Source organism: Vespula pensylvanica, chromosome 3 (genome assembly GCF_014466175.1).
Source record: "Vespula pensylvanica isolate Volc-1 chromosome 3, ASM1446617v1, whole genome shotgun sequence".
Taxonomy (NCBI): domain Eukaryota; kingdom Metazoa; phylum Arthropoda; class Insecta; order Hymenoptera; family Vespidae; genus Vespula; species Vespula pensylvanica.
The window spans coordinates 2872228-2894877 of NC_057687.1; the positions used below are offsets into that span (position 1 = coordinate 2872228).

The window sequence follows — 22650 nt, forward strand, 5'->3', positions numbered from 1 at the left end:
CCATCGACTGGACTCGTGGGACCATTCGAGCTAGCTAACTCTACCAGTAGAATCGATCAATAACGCCCTCGAATCGGCGAGGGTCTGGCCTACCTTGCGCCCAGCTCCTCTTCTATCTTCTCTCTCTCTCTCTCTCTCTCTCTCTCTCTCTCTCTCTCTCTCTCTCTCTCTCATTCGTTTATTACCTCTTTCTCCGTTGACTTCTTTTAACTCATTCACGTGTGATTTTTGCTGTTAAAATTACTATCCTCGCTGCTTACCGATACACTTAACAATTTTCTTCTTCTGGTCTCTTAAAGGTAGGCTAATCCTTTTACCCTAAGTTAATCCTTTTACTATTTCCTTCTGCTTAATTTTTTTTTTTTTTGTATTCCTTAGGAGATACTAAGGTGAAACTAATTTACGTTTCTCTAGATGAAATAGTGTATATACGTTGGTATGACCGACGTGTTCTCATAACGAGAATTAAATCGACACAGCTGTTCAATTTGGGGATCTCATATATTATTATTACTTTTACCACTTACATTCCGGCTCTGTGATAAATTTATCAGTGGACGATGAAAAGTTGACAACTTTTCCGTTTTTTTTTTTTCTCTTATTCTTTTTTCTTTTTTACCTTTACTTTTTGCTTTGTTTTCTTCCTCTTTTTTCTTTTTTAACACAACGCAATTTCCAAACGCCGAATTTCTGAAATTCTTACGTTTGGTTACACTTGTGATCGTTGCAATAGAAATGCATAATTGAATGTACGAATTTACGATTAGATCGACGCAACGATTATACAATGTTTCTTCTTAATTAATTTTACTTAACGACATTTTTACTTTTAGTGTACACAAGTATGTATGTATGTATATAAATCAATACAATAATTTTAACCCGAGTCTTTATATATATATATATATACATATATATATATATATATATATATATATATACACATATATATATATATATATATATATATATATATATACATATATATATATATATATTTGTTGTTAAGCGACGGACTGCAGATCGTTGTCATGTTGATACGCAGACATTTCCTTAAATATATGATCAGATAAATAAAAATAAAAAGAATCTAAAAAAATGATGCTTTAAAACTAACGAGAACAATTACAATTATTCCTTCGCCTAATTTCTTTACAAATAATCGATTGATAAAACGAAGATATACTCGCAACGAAAAATTCTCAACGTCCGCTGATAAGAATACAAATAAATAAATAACTTCAGGAAACGTACGAAAACGTTCCTTCATACGATTTGTAGTATGCAAATACCTTTTTTTTATTGTTGTACTCAACGCTAGTAAAAAATACTGTACATCCGACTTTTACACCCAGATATTATAATTAAGTAAAGAACTCCTTGCGTGTAAATTCTTATTTATACAATTCGTAAATAGCTTATGCTTAACATATTGGTACATTCGATGTTACCATACGCAATGGTAAACGTCAGATGTCGAGGGCGGTATCAGAGCCATGATGATAATCCTCGTTTAATAGCGGCTCCTGTTCGATGACCATGTGAACTGTAAACAAAACTCTTCATGCATACCAATACAAATAAGACGATAAAATAAATTTATTTGTAATAATGACCTACGTTTTTCCCATAACATCGTTCACAGACATTTTCCATAAAATTTCAAACGTTTGCAAAGAAAAAAAAAGAAAAAAAAAAAGAAAAAAAATAAGAAAAGGTGAACGAAATTTCAACACCATCGCTTTTTTTTTTTTCCATGCGAACACGTTCAAGCATTCCATCAAAATTATCATTTTCTTTATTATCGCATAGAGTCAATTGTTGATTATTATTAAATAATGAAAATGAAAAGAAAATGATCTATATAGCTGTCGTCACAAATAAAAGAAATTGTAAAAGATATTTTTCTTTCTTTTTTTTTTTCTAATCGATTTTAAAAATGGATGCAAGCTAAACATGCAACAGAGCAAGCTTCTATAAATGCTATCGTGCACGAGTATTGTTAATAATGAAAATTATTAGAAAGGAAACGTGCTGTTTAACGTAGATTAATAGTAAATTTATACGTAGGTTAATAGTAAATGTATTAATAATTCGTATTATAAGAAGATACCAATTTTAACGAACACGTGATAATTGTTTCACCGCAATAATGCCACACGAGAGAAAAGTGTAACTTCTCAAGAGAGAAATATAAAGATACTTTGTATATTTCTAAAACTATTTATTTAATAGTTACATTTGATTTAACACTTGACCGTGACAACGTTATCAATGAATCGAGAAGAACAGGATGAAAAGATTAAAAGACAAAATAAAATGAGTCTTACGACTCTTCATTTTAAATTAATTCTTAATTCGAATTTCTCGTTTTACTTTTTATTATTTTTTTTTATTTGTTAGTCGAAATAGATATACTTACGTGACAGCTATAAGAAAGACAGAGAAAGAGATAGAGCATCGCATAGAGCGAGCGAGCGAGCGAGCGAGAGAGAGAGAGAGAGAGAGAGAGAGAGAGAGAGAGAGAGAGCAATTCAAATAAAGTAGTGTAAACGAAGCATACTGCCGAAGGATATCGAAATTTTCTTCAAAAATGCAAAAAGAGATAGAATAGTAAGCGTAATATGTAGTGGCTTTACGATTAGATTGGTTATATTAAATGAAAAATGGCAAATGGTGGTAAACTCGTTTATCAAGAAGAATAAGGATACAGTCGATGCACAAAATTTGAACTTCCTACCGAGTACGTTCTCTTACTATTTTTTCTATTCTTTCTTTTCTTTTTTACTTGAAAAAAAAAAATAAATAAATAAATAATCCAAGCAGAAAGCTGCTCGTCTCTGGTTATTCAAATGACCACTTGCAACAGTTTAATTATCTTAAAATTGTTTTGTATCACTAACGTGTAACAGCCTGATGGTAAAATCGTTCATCGAATACATTATTTTACAATTTCCTAGATACATTAAAAAATTTGCTAATGGTTCCCACAAAAAATTTTTAATGAAAAAAATTCTCATCAAAGGATGATTCAAAGAACAGTTGTGTTGTAAAAGAAATGCTTTACGCGAGATAACAATCAAATTAGTATATGACATTACTCTGAAAGAAGCTCGATCGATGCATAAAAATAGGATTTCATCGCTAAAGACACAAAGGTGAAAATGTGTAACATTAGGTGTAAGATATAATTAAAGTCTCTAATAATCGTAATAAAAATTGTTTAATAGAGTACGTAAATATGTACGATATTATTATCTCGGTCGACTATACTAATATTTTCTATATGATTTAACGTCAACGCAATTCCTGGAACAATCTTTTTTTCATTTTACCGACTAATAATATATGTACAAGATTGATACGTATACAGATATACTATTAAAAGAAAAAAGTGTACGTTCACGAGATACCTGTGACAGTATTACACACCAATGCCATGATTATATTACGTGTAGTGCAAGAAGGTGTCTTCTAGAAAGAAAGAATTAAATTTGCAACTAAGTTCCATTCAAAATCAGATCATCTAATTTTCTATATTTTCTTCATCGGTGAAAAAAGTATAATCTATATCTATATATACACACGTAAATAAATATATGCGTGTGTTTATGTGTGTGTGTATATATATATATATATGCCTGGATACATATATACACACATATATATATGTCTATATATATATATGTGGGTGTGTGTATTCCAGCTGTATGCGGGTGCAGAAAAAAATTTCGAACACATAGAGACAATATTGAGAAATAAATATCATCTATCTCATTCCGGAGTGTTATATCATAATGAACTTAATACCTATGTATATCAGTATCTCCAAAGTTTACAAAGGACATTTCTGCAAAAGGCAGAAATATTATCAAAATAAATTTCGATAATCTCTATAATATACTTGTATTTATATGTATGTATCTTTACGTAAATTAGCAAAAGAGAAACGACTTAAGGTGCACCTGCTTGCGTTACTCGACCGTAGTGTAATGCGTCAGCGCGAATTTTTATTTTTCCGCAAAAAATTCAAATTATACTCTCCCTCTTCTTTTTTCTACTCTAATCAACCAAGCAACCAACCAGCATATATTTTCCCATTAAATACCCAACCGTAAATAATATCTCTTCATAATGGATCACTACATCGATCATTTATCGAGATGCAATTAATTTTACAAAATGTTTCCGTGCGTCTACAAAAGTGACAGACTTTAACTGGCTACGAGCAACTTTTCATATTTATGCATTCGAGCAAATTACACCTTACTCGTAATTTTCTTTCCCTTTTACTAAAACTATATATTTAGCGACGATCATCGTAAATACGAACGATAAACATCGATATATCACCGATTCGGATTTTACTAGTAATTTACGGAATAGTTATATAATATTATAAATTAATGTGATAACAAATGGGCTGTACTGTTCAAAGGGTATCTGTACAATTAGAGTAGTTAAATTTAAACTGAATACCTATCACTTTTCGTTACACGTTATGTATCCCGTTTTTATACATATAAAATAAATGATACAGATCATTTATTATCACAAATAAGTCTTAGTGATATTTCTTTTGTAATTTGTTACGTTGAGACCTATTAGTACCATTTTTTTCGGCGATGTTAAGCTGAGGGCCGACAGTGCGATGATCCCCCACCGGTATTCTGAATAGCTTTATCTTCATATGATCACAAATTTCAAGGCAGACTTGAGCGCTATATCGTAGAAGGTCCAACGTGACCCAAATCTAAACAACATAGATCAATTCGATTTTTTTGTAAAAAGAAAAACTTCATACCTTGGGATTTAGCTTGTGGTTCTTATCGAGGTGAGTAAACGACGATAGAAGAGACGGGAACACTTACGAAGCACAGCCAGAGAACGTAGTACTCTTTGATAAAAAAATTGAAGTACTGGTTAAGAAACAGCATGGCTGGACCGATCAAGGAACTATCTAAATATTGCATCTCGTTTTTCGTCATATGAGCGACCTAAAAGTCGAGAAAAACAATGTGTTATATTACAAAAGGAAACTCGAACTAATTTACTTTTCTTTCTTTCTTTCTTTCTTTCTTTCTTTCTTTCTTTCTTTTTAGAATTCTTCAATAATATACCTACCACTAATCGATTGGTAACTTTGGCTGCAACCATCCCAAATGCAAGTATATACAGCGCGGGATGATTTTCGTATACGTGTTCAGTACTTTTTCTATAAATTATGAAAGCTGGAACTACCACGAAACTAAACGGGATGATCGGCGACAGAACCGATGTTCCCTGAAATTCAATTATCGTTATGCAATAAAACCGTCTGGAACAATCACCTGATATTTTTGTACTCTTGTAAAGTTTTTTTTTTTTCCCCTCATCTAATACTCAATTACGACTACAGAAAAAATAAAAAAATAACTTTAGAACAGATATAATAAGATGAACGTAAAACATTAACATATATCATACAGTTTTATCTCTTTCTAGAACGTAAGCTAAAATAATAAACATAATAAGAGACAGATAATTAATTATTCATTACGATAAATGATTAAGATATTTACGAGTTGTAATTATTTATCGGTCCCTCTGTTTCAAACATTACTCGACTGTATGCATAAATAATTTATTTCTAAATATCATTGACCAAGCGGTGCTAGCAAGAGTTCATGCGTAGAATTATAGATAGTAAGGGAAATATAACACATATAAACCTGTAGGAGAGATAAAGCGAGAGACAAAGATAAAAACCCAGCGAAACAGAAATAGAGAGAGGAAGAGAGAGAGAGAGAGAGAGAGAGAGAGAGAGAGAGAGAGAGAGAGAGAGAGAGAGAGATGTGAGATATTTTCATAAAAAGAAAAAAAAAGAAAAAAAAAATTAATGAAGCCAGCAAAAATCGACGAATGATTTTGCTGATTCCTTTGAATTTCCACGATTTTGGCTAAAGATTCATGCAAAATACGTACGCGAGTTATTCGATAGATTAACCTTGGATCGGTAGTGAACGTGGAACGGGATAAGGTATAAAGAATACTCCCTAAATTTTTATAATGGTCAAATCCTTAAACGAGAAAGAGAGAGAGAGAGAGAGAGAGAGAGAGAGAGAGAGAGAGAGAAAGAAAGAAAAAAGAGAGAAAGATAAACGCGATTTGAATGTATATAAACCTTATTGAACACATCAGTGAATACGGACAGAGTGTTACGAACAATGTCTGTGATGGTTTTTTGAAAGATTTAGGCCCAGTTCAACATGAATTACGATGAGCAAATAGAGAAGTGTTCTTTGTGAAAGATATTCGTGTAATCTTGTAAACCTTTGACCTCGATCAGGATACTACGAGAAGAGATTAATTCTTCGATCGAAAGCACAGAACATGGCCAAATAATAAGCAGGCGATATGTGTATGTATATATATATATATGTGTATATATATATATATGCATTATATATATTTTTTTTGCGATCTAGCCAATATTAGAAGCAACCTACAACGAATGTCAGAAGTCTTCGTAACATTGTAACGTTTGTAAGGTTTTTTGTAAACTTAACTTTGGATTGTAGTGTTTACATTTTTTTTTTTTTTTTTTTTTTGTTTTTATAGAACCAACAAAGCCTTTACAAAACGTTCAAATGTAACGAAGGAAAACTTAAAGGGATGATTACCTCCAGATCACTCGCTTATTAACGCATACACGAATAATACACAAAATATCACGTTGGGCCTAAATCAAAAGATAAGTACAAAGTGCACTACACAGTGGACTTAGGTATGTCTGTAAAACTCTGACTTACTGCGACGGTGGAGCCATTTTTTCCGACACCACCGGCAAGAATGACGGATATACTGCTTTGTGCAAGTAAAATAGCGATGCCCACGGCGATCCATAATGGAAAAATCTTGACCTCTGTGCCAGTATATGGCAACTGCATGAGCGATACGAAACATCTTTCCGTTAGTTGGCTTCAACAGCAAGCAGAGTGAATATTCTTAATCGCTTTAATACATTTCATTATCAGATCTAAGCATCTTGAGACAGAGAGAGAGAGAGAGAGAGAGAGAGAGACGAAGAGGCAGATAGACAAAGAGAGAGAAACAATAATTGAATTTTATATATATATATATATATGTATATATATATAAATGAATTTAAATAGAAAATTAATTAAAAAGAGAGAGAGAGAGAGAGAGAGAAATAGAGTGCCCTTGAAATAATTTTCCTTGGATATATCCGCAATGAGAGTAAAAATTTTCATTTTTGTATAGTAAAGAAGGAAACATTGCTCTCCTAATCGATCTTCGTCGCAACGATAATCACAAACAGAATCCAATTCGAACTTCTCAACAACCTCACAAGATTAAAAATATCGAGTACGCAATGACGATAAATAAACAGCTTTCAAAATCGCATTGCACGAGAGTGCACCAAGTTACCAGAGAGTGCAAATAAAAGATAAACCGCATTCCACCCCTAGCACAGGCAGTTCGAGATCGAAGGTGCTATTTATATTTGTCCTCCCACGATGAAAATGATTAATTAGAAAAGTAGAGAAAGTAGGTACCGGGGATAGGATAGCTGTAGGAAAAAACAAAGAAAGAGAGAGAGAGAGATTAGAAACAAAAAGACAGAGAAAAAGGGAAAGAGACAGAGAGAAAGTGATTATCAAGCGCAAGAAACTGTTGCAAAATTTGGTGAGAAAAGTTTGTTCTAATCTACGCTGGCAGAGATAACAGAGGTTAAACAAAATTCTTTTCTTTTTTCTTTTTTTTAATTTTTAAAAATACTATGCGAGCGATCAAGTCTTCTTCTTTTTTTTTTTTTTATTTGGTCTGTTTTGTTTCTTTTTCTTCGAACTTACTGCAATCGTCGAACCGTTCTTTCCAATTCCACCAGATTCAAAGACTTTACAAAACTGAAGAAAGACGTGCGCGTAGCCCGCGTAAAATATCGCTGCCACGTAACAACTGACCGTGCCCAGACCGAGCATAGGGATCTAAACAAATCCAGAAAATCTTACTCTTTAAGAAGATCGTGAAGAGCAGAAGAGGAAAACTTTTATGTGAGTTTTATATCTTCTATCACGCTAAATTGCATTCGACATTGACACGAATTCTTCCTGTCTCTATGGATGTCTAAAGAACGCAGACCTTCAAATTTATTCCTTTTCGAGTATCAACGATTCAACTCTAACCCGGAATGAGACGAAGTCAAATAGAGAAAAGCCAAAAATACTCAAAGATGAGACAATTAAGAGGTACATAACGGCAAATCACAGCACTCTTTGGTCGCAATTTGAAAGAAATATGGATAATCACCATTGAAGACGATACATTATTCAATATCTTTACTATACCCTTTTACTATAATCTTTACTATATTCTTTTTATAGAGGCATACTTAAAAGGAAGCACAATTAATTGCTAAGTAAGAGTGTATGTGTTTTCGTCGTTGTCGTATTGCTGCTGCTGTTGTTGTTGTTATTATTATTACTGTTTATTTTGTTGTATGTAATCGATCGACAGAAAGAAACAAACGCAAAAGTATAAGCAGAGGAGAGGACAGATGGTGGGAAAAACTAAGGAAGAAACTAGTATTACATAAATCATCCTGTTAATCCGTTAATTAATGGACTTCGAGTTGACGTCGATTGAGATAATTACGAGATTATAAATAATATCAAGTCGAAAGAAATTTCGACAGAATGATGAATTATCGGCGCGAAATATACAAACTAATCGTATCGTTATATTGAAGAAATTCTAATCGAGAAAAAAAATCTTCTCGAGAGATAGATATTAAACTTGTGACATTATTACATCGCTTTTAAATTCTACACCAAGCACCAAGAACAATTAAAGTACAAATAAAGAAAAAAAAAAAAAAGAGAGAGAGAGAGAATAATTGCAGCAAGAATTCTACATATACACTGTAATGATAGGAATGAGAGAACGCATAATAACCTATATTTATATACAAAACAATGAATTACATTCGAACGTAACATCTCTACGTTGCAAAAACTTTGGAAAAAATGCATTTCATCGTGCAACGCTCAAACGGCTTTATAACGTCTTGATACTTTGCATAAATGTAAAATATCTCTTGTTAGTTCGTAAGACGACGTTCTAATAAGTTTATTAAATATTTAAAACTTAGACAAATGATTGGCGAGAAATCACAGTTATACAAGGAAATTAACGATGTAGGATCAACGTAAACAATTCAATGAGGAATATGGAATTAAAATGTGTATTAAGTTGTTAAGTATTGGCAGTATATAGAAGTACTTCCAGCACTGCTCTTCATGCCATGCTGATCCCATTTCCGCATGTTCAACCGAAAAATCTAATTTTCGAACTTACAGCCACAGTCGAACCATTCTTGCCCACTCCTCCGGTGAAAATCACCGAAAATATGGAATATAAGTTTGCCAGAGCACACACCACTGTCATAACTCCTATTAAATATTTCAACAGAAAACCATCAATGTATGGTATCTGGAAGAAATGTTCACGTTAGACTCATGAAAAAATAACACGCATATATTTCTTCAAACTCCATGAGTCATCGATTGAAAAAATACCATTTTCTCTATTCCTATTTTCTTCTTTTTGTTTTATCATTCAATTCTTATGTATGTATTTTATATTAGTAATAAAGAATACGAGAATAGCACTCTTTGCAATTGTAAAATTCGTAAAAAGAAAAAATGAAAAAAATAAATAAATTGATTAATTAAACAAAAATTGTAAGATAATAATCATAGATCTATTTGAGTTAATTCTATTATGAATTCGGAGAGGTAATTTTAATATATTAGTATGTTAAACATACTATTAAAGCAAGGTTAGCAATGACTAGCCAACTCTCGTGAAATGCTAAGAGAAATTTGAACCATCCTTTTACTACTTAATTCCTTGCACATGTGTTTGCTAGCCATATAACGCCTATATTACTTGTGATTATTTGTGCTTCCTTTATCCATAATATAAATAAGTTTTCCTAGCAAATAGGTATAACTATTCATTGCAGTAACTCAAAATTTGAAAAAGAAAATAATGGGAGAAAACGTTAAAATAAGAATTTTCAAATATGTGTGACTCACTACAAATAAAATTCAACGAGATAGTTAAAAAAAACATCTAAGATAGATGAAATGTAAAAAAAAAAAAGATACAACCTCCATCATCCAAATCTTAGGTCCAAAAATAGCAGAAACAAGATGTATTCCTATGATGGTGAACTGAGCTTCTGTTACATCCACTTTCCCAAATCTTAAAGATCCTGTTAAACAAGGATATGTAAATATATAAAGTCTACAATGAATATATAAAACGCTGTATCTAATTTTATCATATATTGAAAAATAAGTTCTGCTTACCTGAGACATAAGTTTGCCAATGCGCGCAATAAAATAAAGTCATCGCGCAAAAACATTGGAAGAACATCCATGTTGGATAATATCCCAACTGTACAGCTATACATGCGGATAATGCTACGAATACTGAAAAATAAAAACAAATAGAATTAGCAATATAACGCTTCAACATCAGAGTTATAACAAAATAATTACCTGTAGATATTGAATCGCATCCATGATCAAATAATTCTCCCAATGGCGTAGACGTACCAGTTCTTCTAGCCTGTTTGCCATCGATAGCATCCAAACTTTGGTAAATAAATAAACCCAATGCACATAAGAAACATGCCCATCTAGGTGCCTATAATAACAATAATATCCCAAACAAGTATACGAGATATTTTAATAAATCTTAACTATTATACTAGATGATTAATTAGTAATCATAAAGATAAATTTAAATAAATGATAAACATGACAATGATGAAAACTGTATTCAGAAGATGTTGAACAAAATTCTGTTAGAATTATGTCAAAAAAAAAAAAAAAGATAGTAAATAAAATAATCGCGCAATTTAGATAATATAAAAACGTATTTAAAACATTCGTTCATAGACCATGTTGCTATCTTTAATAACATGCTGTATAATGCTTAGTTATATATGCGAAGATAAGAAAAACTTAGGTTATATATACCTCAACTTTTGCATCGGGACTATAGTAAACTAATATCAATGTAGTAACAATGTTGACAATTAGACCCAATATAGTGATCAAATTCGGTGCAAGCCAAAGGGGAACTTTGCTGACAAGCCAGTCCCACCAGGGTTGAAGAAATGCATCCAAAAGACTATTAGTTGTGCAACTATATTTGTGCTCACTTAATCGCTTTAATTGTCCGGGCGAGAGTAATTTTTCTTTATAAAACTGCATATTTCGAATTTCGCGGCTACTCAAAGCGCCCAAAAAGAATTAAAATAATACAACACTCATCGATTCTCCGCAGTACGAACAAGCACAATTGCTAAACATAACAAGTAACCGTTCGCCTGAATACATACGACATCTCCGCGCTACTAGTACGCGTCGAGCCGGAACTCAACTTTCTGCTTATAAAAAAAGCGCGTAAATTCAATCTACGACTTTAGACATAATAAAATCAGTACTGATTTCAACGTGACAACTTAACGATTTCTTTTACTCAAAAAATTTTGATACTTTCTCTTACTAATTATTCAAAATTCTATTTGATTTTTATATATTTTCGATATAGTTTCATTCTTTTTGTTATTCTCTAAAAATATCAATATATTCTTTGTTTTTTCCTTATACCAAACACTATCATTTTATTGGTTTACACACTGATAAGTCGTGAGATAAACTTTTTTTCTAATATATATTTTTCTTTTCTTTTATCTAACACGAAGCACTGTTGATATTTTGTATTATTAAATAGATAATGATTTGATATCGGCAGTAGTTTACAATTCGGAAAGTATGGCGACCTTAACTACCTTTGCGAATGCGTTTCGATTCGCTGCTAATAATTGTTTAAAGAAATTAAGTCCATCTTCATTATGTAAAACAACACATCCAGGTAATAAAAATATCTGTTGAAATCATATGAAAGATCTTGATTGCAAATGCTAGAACTTGAGACCGAACGTAACCTCAATTCTTTACACTTTCCTATAATAGTATAACATAGCGATAAATATATGATGTTTGCTATAAAGTATAGAATTAAACTTCAATATTTTCTTTTCTTAAAATATAAGGTTACTGTATCACGTATATTGTTTTAGCATTTTGTAAAGGACCTATAATCAATGTTGCGCACATGAAATAAATTCGCATACAAAGTGTAATAGATTATTCTCTATGCCAGCACTAAGTTTATGGGAACCTGGAAAAGCCACGTATCGTACATTTTTGCCATGGATGCCTGCCATACCAAAACATCAAGTTGAAGTACCAGAACACAACGAAGAAAAGGAAAAGTTAATGAAAGGTTTATTCGTATACATAAAAATATAGTAATGGATAGTAAGAAAGCTTAGGAACACTTGCTTATAGAAGTTCATTTTTAGATGTGATAAAGGAGATCAACGAGCAAATAGCGACAGATAGAGTAGGTAGATTATTTGCAATTGTTCATATATGTGGCAAACAATTTAAAATCACAGAGAATGACATCATAATTATGCAAGGATACTGGCCTCCTACAATCGGAGATAAATTAAAACTTGAAAAAGTATTGCTAGTTGGCGGTACTGATTTTACTCTTGTAGGAAGACCCATTTTAAATAGAGAGTTGGTTTCGATCGATGCCACTGTCATTGAAAAGACATTATCGCATACAAAATATCATTTTAGAATGAAGAAGAGGAAACAGTATCGTAGACTAAATTGTAAGATAAAAATGACATAGGAATTAGAAAGCTATCACCTATCTATAACCTGTTTGATCATTTTATTATTTCAGTTTATCGAATACAACACACGATGCTGAGAATAAACTCTATAAACATAAACGGCAATATCGATAAAACGAAAGAGGTGGAAGGATTAGATAGAATATATTAATACCAAAGTAAAATGTATAAAAAATATATTTATCCGTTAAAAATAGTATACAACGAAGAACGTTCCGTGAACGATAAGACAACCATATTATTCCTTTGCTATCATTGTACCTAACTCAACCATGTTTGTTGACATAGATAAAGAATCACTTCTCCTTATCCAACACCCTGACCGATTCTAGCACGAAGTACAAACATATCTCTAGTCAATGAACGATTAGGAATCTTGAATTCTTTAAATAACTTTTTCATACATTCGCAATAATATTTTACGGATTATTATATTTACACACTAGAAGATTCGATTCAAATTGCATTAAAGGAAAAAGAAGGAAAATTGAAGTTACCTTCAAAATTCGAATGAGAAAAGCGCGTGCGCAAGAATAAACAGAAGAGAGGAAGGACATATGTATATCGTGAACGTAATATAATTTTCACTGTTAACGGTTGACGTCAGTACGCCTTTCGAACGAGATGAGCACGCCTTCGCCGTGAAAATCCAGCGCGCGCGGCCATGGAAGCAACGCGTAACGCTGTCGATTGGCAGTCGGCCGCGACGCGTTGCGTGGCATGGAGTATAGTTCATCTTCTTCGTTCTCATTTTGACCTAACCAAGCGAAAAAAACATCCGAAATTTTGGGAGATTTCTTAGTAATAACGTTCAAAAGTGTCGTTCAGTGTCGAGAAGTATTGTTACGGTGTTCATTTACGATTAAAAGAGACTCACAAAAACAGTGTCAAAAACGCATTTTTTCACAGTGCCCTTTCTTTCAACGACGACTCTTTAACGCGCGTTTAAGAGCAATCGAAAGGAAAAAAGGAAAGAAAAGAATAGAAAGAAAAAAAAAAAGAAAAGAAAACAAGGAAACATGGTGCTTCCCAAGTGTTACGGATTTATTAAGTACGCCCTCGTGTGGGTGAATCTTGTCTTTTGGGTGAGTTTATTTTGGTCTTCCCCTTCGGATTCATTCTCTCGTTACACATTCAACCAATGAGAAGAGTCTCCTCTATGATCTTGAAACTTCATCGTAATGCGATTTATGAATAATCGCTGATAATTACTTCGGTAGATGTTATATGTTAGAATATATGGATTTCTTCAATAAAAATGTATCACTTGAAATTTATCGAAAAAAGAATATAACGAAAGATTATTCTTAGGAGCTTAAGAAAAAATACATAAACATTGTTAATTACGTTCACTTTCGACGAAGCCTATTTCAAAAACGTAATTTAATCTTTCTTATCTTATTAGCTACGTTGCGATTAACGAACAAATAAATTGCAATAATCAATTAACAAGAATTTAGAATTTATGATTTACGATTTTGCTTACGATAACGAGTGAAGGAAGGAACTATGCAATTGTTACGTTTTTACCGATCGGTCATACATTGTAAAACAATAAAAGTTACTTAGTTACGATATATTAAAATCAAGATATTTCGGATATGATGATAAAGTATAAATGATGTATATATATATATATATATATATATATATATATATATATATATATATATATATAAAACTTTCATAGACATATACAAGGCAATTCACGTTTACGAAAACAAATTCATAGCTAACATTCATGCATACATATATACTCACGTATTTATCGTTAGTTAAAGATCGTAAATGTTGCGAGTGAATATATAAGAAGGTTTAAGCTCTTTCTTTTGTATCCGAGTATTCTCTCGTATTTTTTTTCCTGGTTTTTCTATCTAGCGATAAAATCACGACGGTGTGTTAAAAAGGACAAGCACGCATACTTGCACATACACGCAAACGATCGAATTTATCGATAAAGAATAAGAGATTATCGATAAAATTCATGTAGTTAAGGGTCGTTTACGTATAACGTTGCCGTATAACAAGGAGTGGCCACACTTCATTAGACAAAAGAGAAGAGCAAAAGCTTTAGAAGCTATAGAAAAAAGAAAAAATAAATAGATGTATTATATATGTACATGTATATAAAGTAAAAAGGGGAGCAAAAAGGAACAAACGTGCTACGTTGAAACGGGTCGTCAAGCGTATATGCAACGCTACGTGTATTATTCTTCTTCCATTATTTTTCATTTTTAAAAGAGCTTTCAGTCAAACACAGACCTCAACATCTGTTTCTCTTTCTTTATTTCTTTCTTTTTCATTTTCTTTTTCCTCTTTCAAAAGTTCCTTTCGTCCTTTCGTTGGATAAAACCAGTCAATGGGTCGTCCTTTTGGTATAGAGGCTTCCTCGTAAGAGTCAAGTTTCAGGTCACGTACATAATTCTAATGGAAATTCCTTTTTCTCTTTCTCTAGGATAGTAAATAGATCCATTTAAAAGAGATACATATAGCAAAAGTATAGACAGGAAAAACAAAGAAAAAAAAAAAAAGAAATGGATTACGTTAGCGTACTACGTAATGATTAATCGAATCGTCATCGTCTTATGTACCAGAAATATTATTGTGACTCATTTCAATGTCGTTAAGCAGTAAAAATGATGAAACGGTGATGAAAACGAAAAGGAATAAAAAAAAAAAAAAGAGGAAAAAGAGAAAGAAACGACAGATATATTTTTTCATTCGTGATATCATGAAATAATAATCTTATTACCGTTGGGCCTTTTTCTTTTTCGTTACGTCACTGATATTCTATCTCCCGGCAGGAGTAATTCTAGCGCAGCTGTATTGATTGCATCTGGGCTCAACGAAAACTCATTTTGTAGTATTACTGTACTCTTATTCCCATTTTCTTCTTCTATTTTGTTTCTTTTCTTTTTCCCTATTTGAAAGGTATATACCGTATCTCAATGGAACTCCGGCTTATCGCGATCACACCAAACGAACGTTTTATTTATTGCTCACGATTATTTCGCCGACACGAAATCTTTATTTATAAACATAAACACGTTTAAATATAGACTTCTCGTCATACAACGAACATGCTCCCAACCTACGCTCTAACCTAGTTTCATTAGAAGTTAGGAAGCATTGAAGTATGACGTAGATAAGTAGAATGTCATATGTACTTAGAATAATAAATCTATCCAACAGAGATATTGGCTCGATCACGTATATCAAACGTAATAAATATTAACAAGGTATATAAGTTTTCTACATTTTTTTTTTTTTTTTTTTTATCGGTGGGCCTTTTTTTTCGTTACGTCACTGCTATTCTATCTCCCGACAAGAGTAATTCTTTTCTTTCTTTTTTTTTTTTCCTTTCGACTCTTCAGGCGGTTGGATTAGCAGCAGTGGTCCTGGCGATATGGATGTTAACCGATCAAACCTTTCTCGTGTCCTTGGCACAAGAACAACACAATTTCAACGCAGGCCTTTATATCTTCCTAGCTGCTGGACTCGTCATGCTCGTGGTAGCCTTCCTTGGATGTTGCGGAGCCTTCCGTGAATCTCAATGTATGCTCGTAGGCTTTTTCAGTTGTCTATTGGTTGTAATAGTCGCGCAAATTGCTGCTGGAGTTTGGCTCTATACCAACAGTGAGCGTCTCGCAGAACTCGTCAAATCATCCGTAATCAACACCGTTAAGGTATCCATTGTCTCTTCAATTCTTTTTATTACTATTATTATTATTATTATTGACGTCTATAACACGTTCTTTTCTTCTTTTTTTTTTTTTTTTTTTTTTTTTTTTTAAGAACGAGTATGGATCCGTCGAAATTCGTACTCAAACAGTGGACGCCTTTCAATCGGGTCTTGGATGTTGCGGAGCTACGGGACCAGCTGATTGGGCTGGCAGCTTTTATGCCAATTCCGATTCTTCCATTCCTCTTAGTTTAACCGTTTCATCGAAGTCGAACAATGCGTACAAAGTGCCGAAATCCTGTTGCAAGGATAAGGACAGTGTAACTTGCGAAGTAGCTCGCAATCTCAAAATAGCGGATATAGTTAGCCCTGTTATATATAACGAGGTAAACAAATTATTGTCTTTTTTTGTTTTGTTTTAATTGCTTAGTAATCGATATCCTTTCGTCGTTAGTCCGATCGAATGAGAAAAACATTTTACTATGTGCTAATTGTCATTTATGATTCCAGGGATGCATAGACAAATTGGTGGAAGCGTTGAAGAGTCAAAGTTGTATTGTGATCGGCGTTGCGATAGCCGTCGGAATCCTTGAACTTCTTGGCTTGATATTTGCTTTGATTTTATGCTGTGCAAGCGGATCGTCGGATAGATATAAAGCCTAAAACGATCTGCGTTCTGTATTCAAGGTCCTTCTTCGTCCAATTTTTCCATATAATATTCAAATCGCTATAACCGATATCATTGTTCTACTTTGTGCCAAGATCGATCAATATTATTTTATATCATTCTAACTCTCGTATAATTCTTAACGTACAAAGAGAACATTCGAAAGATCAATCGAAATAATGGGTTATAAGAAATCTCGAAATTTATTTACGATAATGCGAAAAAATCGATATCATTTTAGATGGCACACGATATCGACGATGTTCGAATTCGTATTGCACAAAACTTCTTCGTATTTATGGGAATTACGATTTTGTTTGTATTTGTATTTCATGTACTTTTGGATCTTCTTTTTCTTCTTTTTTTTCTTGTAAGAACTTCACTGTTGTAATTATTTACATTTACCTGTTTAATAACGAATATGAGATTAAGAATATAAGTTCGAAACGACTGAAACGATAAAATCTCAACTGCACTGAATCTCCGAATTTAGTTAGATTTACGTTATGTGATTATTAACATCGCATATTTTGATAAATGCTCGAGAACATAGAAATTATGTAACGTTTAGAGTACCTACGCATCGTTTGCTTTTTTTTTTTCAGGCCAAAGTCATACACCAAAAAAAAGATTGGTATCGATTTTAATATATATTTATATATACATACACACATACATATATCATATATACATACGTACGTACGTGCGAGTATGTACAAACATATATTTCTCAAATGAGTAAATAGACTATGTGGGGCGTTGCGCAAATCAAAGACATTGACAGATATTATTTATTGTTAAAGTACACACGAAAAAAGTTTAAGCAAGGATCATACATGTACTGCCTTGGTGATGAACATGGTACAAATATCAAGGAAGTATTTTGATTGTCTTATAGTGTGAATGTGCGCGTGTGTGTGTGCTTGTGTGCGTGCACGCGAGAGTGAATGCGTTTCAAATCAAAATATAGAGACATAGAGTAACACCCACAGAGTCTAGTCCACAGAGGTTTAATTGTAAATTGTTAATGATTATCAAAAAAGAAAAATAATTTGCTTTATTAATATACGTATTTGCGCGTAACTCTTATCGTTAACACTTTAGTAATAATGCTAAATGTATTCTGCGCTACTGTATATTACAAAAAAAAAAAACAAAACAAAACAAGGAAAACAGTCTTATACTTTTTTGTAGATTTGTCAGAAATTTAATTAAGCGCTTAATTTATACTTTTTATGAGATATTTTTAGAACTTATTAAGTTAAGCAACAAGAACGTGTACTATATATACCGAAACGAAAAGAAAGTTTAATATACAAATATATTTCCATATATGGTATATACACATATATCCACAATTGGCAATAATATAAAAGATGTAAAGAATATAACTCATTTGTGTGTTCATAATTACATTCAATTTATATAACGAATAACTTTGCAATCTAAACTAACAATAAGTTACGTACGTTATATGCATTATTCATAAACTATCAATTAATTATATATATTCACGATAATTAATATTCTAATTTTCCTTCATATACTGCAATACTCGTGATTATTGCAATTACTTACTGCCAAGTTTTTATTATTTACAATAACTTTCTCCCAGTTCGTTCTAAGAAATTTGCTCATCGCGAGCATAAATACACATTATAAGTATATGTATAGATTATATGCGATAAAATATTCATAGCTTATAAAAAATGTTAAATCCATAATGAAATAATCATTATTAAATTGACGAACAGAGAAATCATAGTCGTTGTTATTAAAATTATAAATATAATATATAGAAAAATATGTGGAGATTTCTTTGTCCATGCATTTTATTCCATTTCGATAATAATATATTTCAAGATAAACGTATATGGATGAATTATATATGTTCCCATCGTTCATGTTTATTTATCTACATGAATATATTTAATATTCCTTTGCGCGTAAATACTTTATAAAATAATTCACGTATGGATACGTTATCTTTATACAAATCTTTACCAGATCCATACGAGGAATCTTCACGTATATTCGTGCCTATATGACTCATATAGTGATACTTGTGTATGTACAAATAAGGAACTATACGAGTCCAACGTCGAATAAATCTCGTTTACACATCTGCTTCTTTTAACAATTCACACACCATTCGCGTTTTCGTAGAAGTAATGATGAATTTTCATACGTAAAAACGAAAAAAGATATTATCTTTTATACGAACGAATATAAAGAAAGAAAGAAAGAAAGAAAAAGGAGAAGAAAATCATTGCTGTTTGAATTTGGAATTATTTCTACTAGAAAAAAAAAAAAAAAAATACATATATACATATATATATACAGTCTTCAAAAAAAAAACATAAAAAATATTTAATTACATTGTAATTTCATCGTCCGCTTTTAGACACTTACGCGTTCGCTGTTTATGCATTACGACCAAGTGATTAGAAGTAGTTGGAGCGATAAAGAAACTTAAAAAAAAAAATAAATAAATAAGTGGAAAACGTTGAAATAGTTCGACGATTACAATATAGTCAAACGGTTTTCACAAGCAAAAGAGTTGGATTCCAACGAGCCAAGATATATTTTCTCCGTTTCCTGTAGAACGAAAAATAGAAGATAAATAAGTCATGGAAGTGAGCAAGATAAAAAGTCCCCTTTATAGTCGGTAGGTGTTTGGTGACCGTGGTAAGTGGGGGTAAGCGGAAAGGTGGGCGGCCAGTGGGCCCACAGGTGCGGTCGGACCCAAGTGCGGCTCGACGATGCTACGTGCCGTGTCTCGTGCTTCTCTTGACCAAAGTTTCACTACGCTTTCCTCGCGCTTCCATCTTACGTATCGTTTTTAGTCGACCTAGATATACACCAGGCCGTTTCTTTTTTTCTCTTGGTTTTTTCTTTCTTTCTTTCTTTTTTTTTCTCTTTGTCATCCAGTTCCACGAAGACTTTCTTTGACGGTACCATTCTAGAAGGAAAGAAAGAGGGACGTTCCTATCTCAGCATCGGGTAAACAAGAAATGTGATAAGGATGCACTGCAAAGAAGTGTTAAGATTCGCGCTTTGATCTAAGATTATTCTTGAAAATAATGAAGACGTTCGAACGATTTTAAAAAATCAGTGATCAGCGATCAGAGAACGGAACGGTTTCGATCGCCCTTTATCGAAAATAGTTCCATCAGTTACGTGACATGCGTGAGTTTTTTATACTTCTATTGTTTTATGATTCATCGATGCGAACAATGGTTTATGCAAAAGTTTATGCATTCCACTTTTTGTTATTTATTTTCTCTTTTACGTTACTTCTTTTCTTTTTTCTCTTTTTAATGATAATAATAATATTAACAATAATAATAATATATATATATAATTAATAATAATAATTATTATTATATTAAGCAATTATATCTTACATGGTTTTTAACAACATATTCTATTTTTTAAGATCACGATGGATACCTCGTACGTAGCAGTTGTTATTTTACTGTCGACGACGATCATAGCTTGGGCAGAAATCGACTGTAACGATCCTAACTGGCACAATCTTGAGACTAACGAAAGTTCGATACATAATTGCGGAGATGCTTTTAAAAATCGTTGTCATTGTTTAAGGACATGTTACGACGGTCATCACCAATACGTCGTGAATTGTACGAATTCAGAATTTTACGATACCACGCCACTGGAACATCTTCCTAATGCGACTCAGGTTTTTTTTTTTGATATTCATTGTCTAATTTTAAAATATCTATTTAGGTATATATCGGCCTGATGAGCTTTTTTTTTTATTTCTTTTTTGCAGGTATTAATATTCACGGGTAATAATCTCAAAGAATTACCATGGAACGTATTCGGCACGTTGGACAGATTGCCATATTTGCGAGTGATCGATATGTCTAATAATAAAATTCGGGAAATTCGTGGAAAAGCTTATCACCATGTTAAACAAGTGGAACGCCTTATTCTTGATTTTAACGAGCTTTCACTCGACCCTAGTAGAAGTCATCCTAGAGTGTTCTCCAACTTCGTATCTCTTTTAGAGTTGCATTTAACAGACGCTTTCGAGGATGGTCAACCGAAAGATCTAGCGGCCACTCTTCACGATATATTCGTTAATAGGTAGAAATCTTGACTCTTAATCTTTCTTCGTTTTTCTTCTTCTTTTTTTTTTTTTTTTTTTTTTTAACGACGACTAAATAGATCTTATCTCATCAGCAATCTCACTCAACTCATGAAATTGCATTTGGAGCAAAATGAGATATCAGAGTTCAGAGATGCAAACGTTTTCTGTGATCTACCGAATCTTTTGGATTTACATTTAGGAGACAATGCTTTGATGGGACTGCATTTCAATCTATCCTGCCTTCATAAGTTACGTTTTTTGGATCTTCAGCGGAATAAATTTACGACCGTCTTAGATTATGATATTCGTGTTATGGAATCGCTCGTTAAACAGAATCAGTCTTTCACTGTGGATTTCTCAAAAAATCCATTTGTGTGTTCCTGTAAACTTAATCCCTTTATTAAATGGATGAACAAAACCAAAGCTTTCATAAGAAATAAGAGCAGCTTACAATGTTTAGAAGGTGATTAAGATAAATGATATTTTTAAACATCTTACATAGCTAAGATCATACGTTTATCTCATATAGAATTTGCGTCGGTCGATTTTTCTATATTATCTTCTTTTTCAGATGGAGTGCTACAGAAAATTCATGAAACTGATAATTGTTCTCTAAGATTAAGAATGTCTAAAAAAGGAACTACAGTGGCACTTTATTTCTTATCATTTCTGCTCGTTGTTTTAGTATGTGCTCTCATTTATCTACAACGTATAAAACTCCAGAAAAAATTTGAGCCAATTTTAAATTCTGTTAATAAAAGAGTTCGGTACACTACTATAGCTACTGGAGAAACCCGTGAGGATGTATAAGATTATGTAGTAAATCGAAGGTTTACTATAAGTTTCTTATAATATACTATTACCAATAACTTAATGAACATTCATTATTATAATTACTATAAAATAATGAAATAAATTGTTGTCTTTGTTTAAAACTTTTCAAGTATAATAATTTTCTCATATATTAATATAAGTCTTAATAAGTAAGTTAGTTCATTAAAAATTATATCATTTTACAAGTGTATCAATTCTTCCTCTTAACAAATAATATTTATAAGTTTATTGATTATAAGTTTATATGTTTTTGATACAAACGAAATCTTTCACCAAGTCCTGATAGTTTCGCGAGTTGTCGTTGAATAGGTCGTAAAAGCTTTTTTTATAGGAATGTCAATATCACCCTTAATTCTATAAAAAATTTGATTTTTTCTATTTGCTGTGTAATAATTTATAGTATACCTTATCTTTAATTAATAATTATACCTTGTCTCTTGGAAACAAAGCAGTCGATTTTAGCATCATAAAACTTATCTATACATCTTAATGGTCATATGACTCTGAAAAATGAAATCTTAATATTTCCAAAGTTTTACTCACAGGTTTTATATTTT

General features: G+C 32.1%; 4 protein-coding genes and 2 long non-coding RNA genes across 15 annotated transcripts; 5 read left to right on the forward strand and 1 right to left on the reverse strand.

Annotated features, from left to right (window-relative positions):
- The first annotated feature begins 162 nt into the window (after positions 1 to 162).
- Positions 163 to 5375, forward strand: LOC122627580. Its single transcript, XR_006326869.1, has 2 exons — positions 163 to 299; positions 5103 to 5375. It is a non-coding gene; the product is annotated as an uncharacterized LOC122627580 (long non-coding RNA).
- Positions 1275 to 11527, reverse strand: LOC122627572 (cholinephosphotransferase 1). Of its 9 annotated transcripts, XM_043808788.1 has the most exons (12): positions 11055 to 11527; positions 10572 to 10719; positions 10380 to 10502; positions 10179 to 10282; positions 9361 to 9495; positions 7857 to 7991; positions 6792 to 6923; positions 5125 to 5283; positions 4872 to 4997; positions 4612 to 4753; positions 3811 to 3850; positions 1275 to 1546 (listed from the first exon to the last, which is right to left on the reverse strand). In XM_043808788.1, exons 1-12 carry the CDS (start codon positions 11289 to 11291, stop codon positions 1489 to 1491), a joined length of 1539 nt encoding a protein of 512 aa, XP_043664723.1. In that variant the 5' UTR covers positions 11292 to 11527; the 3' UTR covers positions 1275 to 1488. The 9 variants fall into 9 exon arrangements, with proteins under 9 accessions (XP_043664723.1, XP_043664727.1, XP_043664726.1 ...); XM_043808792.1 differs by lacking the exon at positions 9361 to 9495 and having other exon boundaries at positions 11055 to 11524; XM_043808791.1 differs by lacking the exon at positions 6792 to 6923 and having other exon boundaries at positions 11055 to 11523.
- On the forward strand, positions 7916 to 8881 carry LOC122627579. Its single transcript, XR_006326868.1, has 2 exons — positions 7916 to 8057; positions 8137 to 8881. It is a non-coding gene; the product is annotated as an uncharacterized LOC122627579 (long non-coding RNA).
- Positions 11528 to 11780: 253 nt separating the features above from the next.
- On the forward strand, positions 11781 to 12992 carry LOC122627577 (39S ribosomal protein L21, mitochondrial). Its single transcript, XM_043808802.1, has 4 exons — positions 11781 to 11955; positions 12247 to 12369; positions 12449 to 12769; positions 12844 to 12992. Exons 1-4 carry the CDS (start codon positions 11856 to 11858, stop codon positions 12942 to 12944), a joined length of 645 nt encoding a protein of 214 aa, XP_043664737.1. The 5' UTR covers positions 11781 to 11855; the 3' UTR covers positions 12945 to 12992.
- Positions 12993 to 13402: 410 nt separating this feature from the next.
- Positions 13403 to 18525, forward strand: LOC122627576 (CD9 antigen-like). Its single transcript, XM_043808800.1, has 4 exons — positions 13403 to 13878; positions 16168 to 16479; positions 16589 to 16861; positions 16986 to 18525. The coding sequence occupies exons 1-4, from the start codon at positions 13813 to 13815 to the stop codon at positions 17136 to 17138; spliced, it is 804 nt and encodes a 267-aa protein (XP_043664735.1). The 5' UTR covers positions 13403 to 13812; the 3' UTR covers positions 17139 to 18525.
- A 1008-nt stretch (positions 18526 to 19533) lies between these two features.
- On the forward strand, positions 19534 to 22197 carry LOC122627575 (phospholipase A2 inhibitor). Of its 2 annotated transcripts, XM_043808799.1 has the most exons (6): positions 19534 to 19810; positions 20074 to 20331; positions 20582 to 20845; positions 20939 to 21255; positions 21352 to 21722; positions 21831 to 22197. In XM_043808799.1, the coding sequence occupies exons 3-6, from the start codon at positions 20588 to 20590 to the stop codon at positions 22067 to 22069; spliced, it is 1185 nt and encodes a 394-aa protein (XP_043664734.1). In that variant the 5' UTR covers positions 19534 to 19810; positions 20074 to 20331; positions 20582 to 20587; the 3' UTR covers positions 22070 to 22197. The 2 variants fall into 2 exon arrangements, with proteins under 2 accessions (XP_043664734.1, XP_043664733.1); XM_043808798.1 differs by having other exon boundaries at positions 19534 to 20331.
- The last annotated feature ends 453 nt before the right edge of the window (positions 22198 to 22650 follow it).

What these genes read in the sequence shown, in the direction of transcription:
- LOC122627575 (XM_043808798.1), top strand. Translation starts at nt 20,588, where the DNA reads ATGGATACCTCGTACGTAGCAGTTGTTATTTTACTGTCGACGACGATC. An exon ending in CACGATATATTCGTTAATAG is followed by an intron (nt 21,256 to 21,351) that starts GTAGAAATCTTG and finishes TTATCTCATCAG; the next exon opens with CAATCTCACTCAACTCATGA. An exon ending in CAGCTTACAATGTTTAGAAG is followed by an intron (nt 21,723 to 21,830) that starts GTGATTAAGATA and finishes CTTCTTTTTCAG; the next exon opens with ATGGAGTGCTACAGAAAATT.
- LOC122627572 (XM_043808788.1), bottom strand. Translation starts at nt 11,291, where the DNA reads ATGCAGTTTTATAAAGAAAAATTACTCTCGCCCGGACAATTAAAGCGA. An exon ending in GTCCCGATGCAAAAGTTGAG is followed by an intron (nt 10,720 to 11,054) that starts GTATATATAACC and finishes TTGTTATTATAG; the next exon opens with GCACCTAGATGGGCATGTTT. An exon ending in TAACATCGCCGAAAAAAATG is followed by an intron (nt 3,851 to 4,611) that starts GTACTAATAGGT and finishes TGCCTTTTGCAG; the next exon opens with AAATGTCCTTTGTAAACTTT.
- LOC122627576 (XM_043808800.1), top strand. Translation starts at nt 13,813, where the DNA reads ATGGTGCTTCCCAAGTGTTACGGATTTATTAAGTACGCCCTCGTGTGG. An exon ending in GGGTGAATCTTGTCTTTTGG is followed by an intron (nt 13,879 to 16,167) that starts GTGAGTTTATTT and finishes TCGACTCTTCAG; the next exon opens with GCGGTTGGATTAGCAGCAGT. An exon ending in CCGTAATCAACACCGTTAAG is followed by an intron (nt 16,480 to 16,588) that starts GTATCCATTGTC and finishes TTTTTTTTTAAG; the next exon opens with AACGAGTATGGATCCGTCGA.
- LOC122627577 (XM_043808802.1), top strand. Translation starts at nt 11,856, where the DNA reads ATGGCGACCTTAACTACCTTTGCGAATGCGTTTCGATTCGCTGCTAAT. An exon ending in ATGTAAAACAACACATCCAG is followed by an intron (nt 11,956 to 12,246) that starts GTAATAAAAATA and finishes TCTCTATGCCAG; the next exon opens with CACTAAGTTTATGGGAACCT. An exon ending in AAAGGAAAAGTTAATGAAAG is followed by an intron (nt 12,370 to 12,448) that starts GTTTATTCGTAT and finishes GTTCATTTTTAG; the next exon opens with ATGTGATAAAGGAGATCAAC.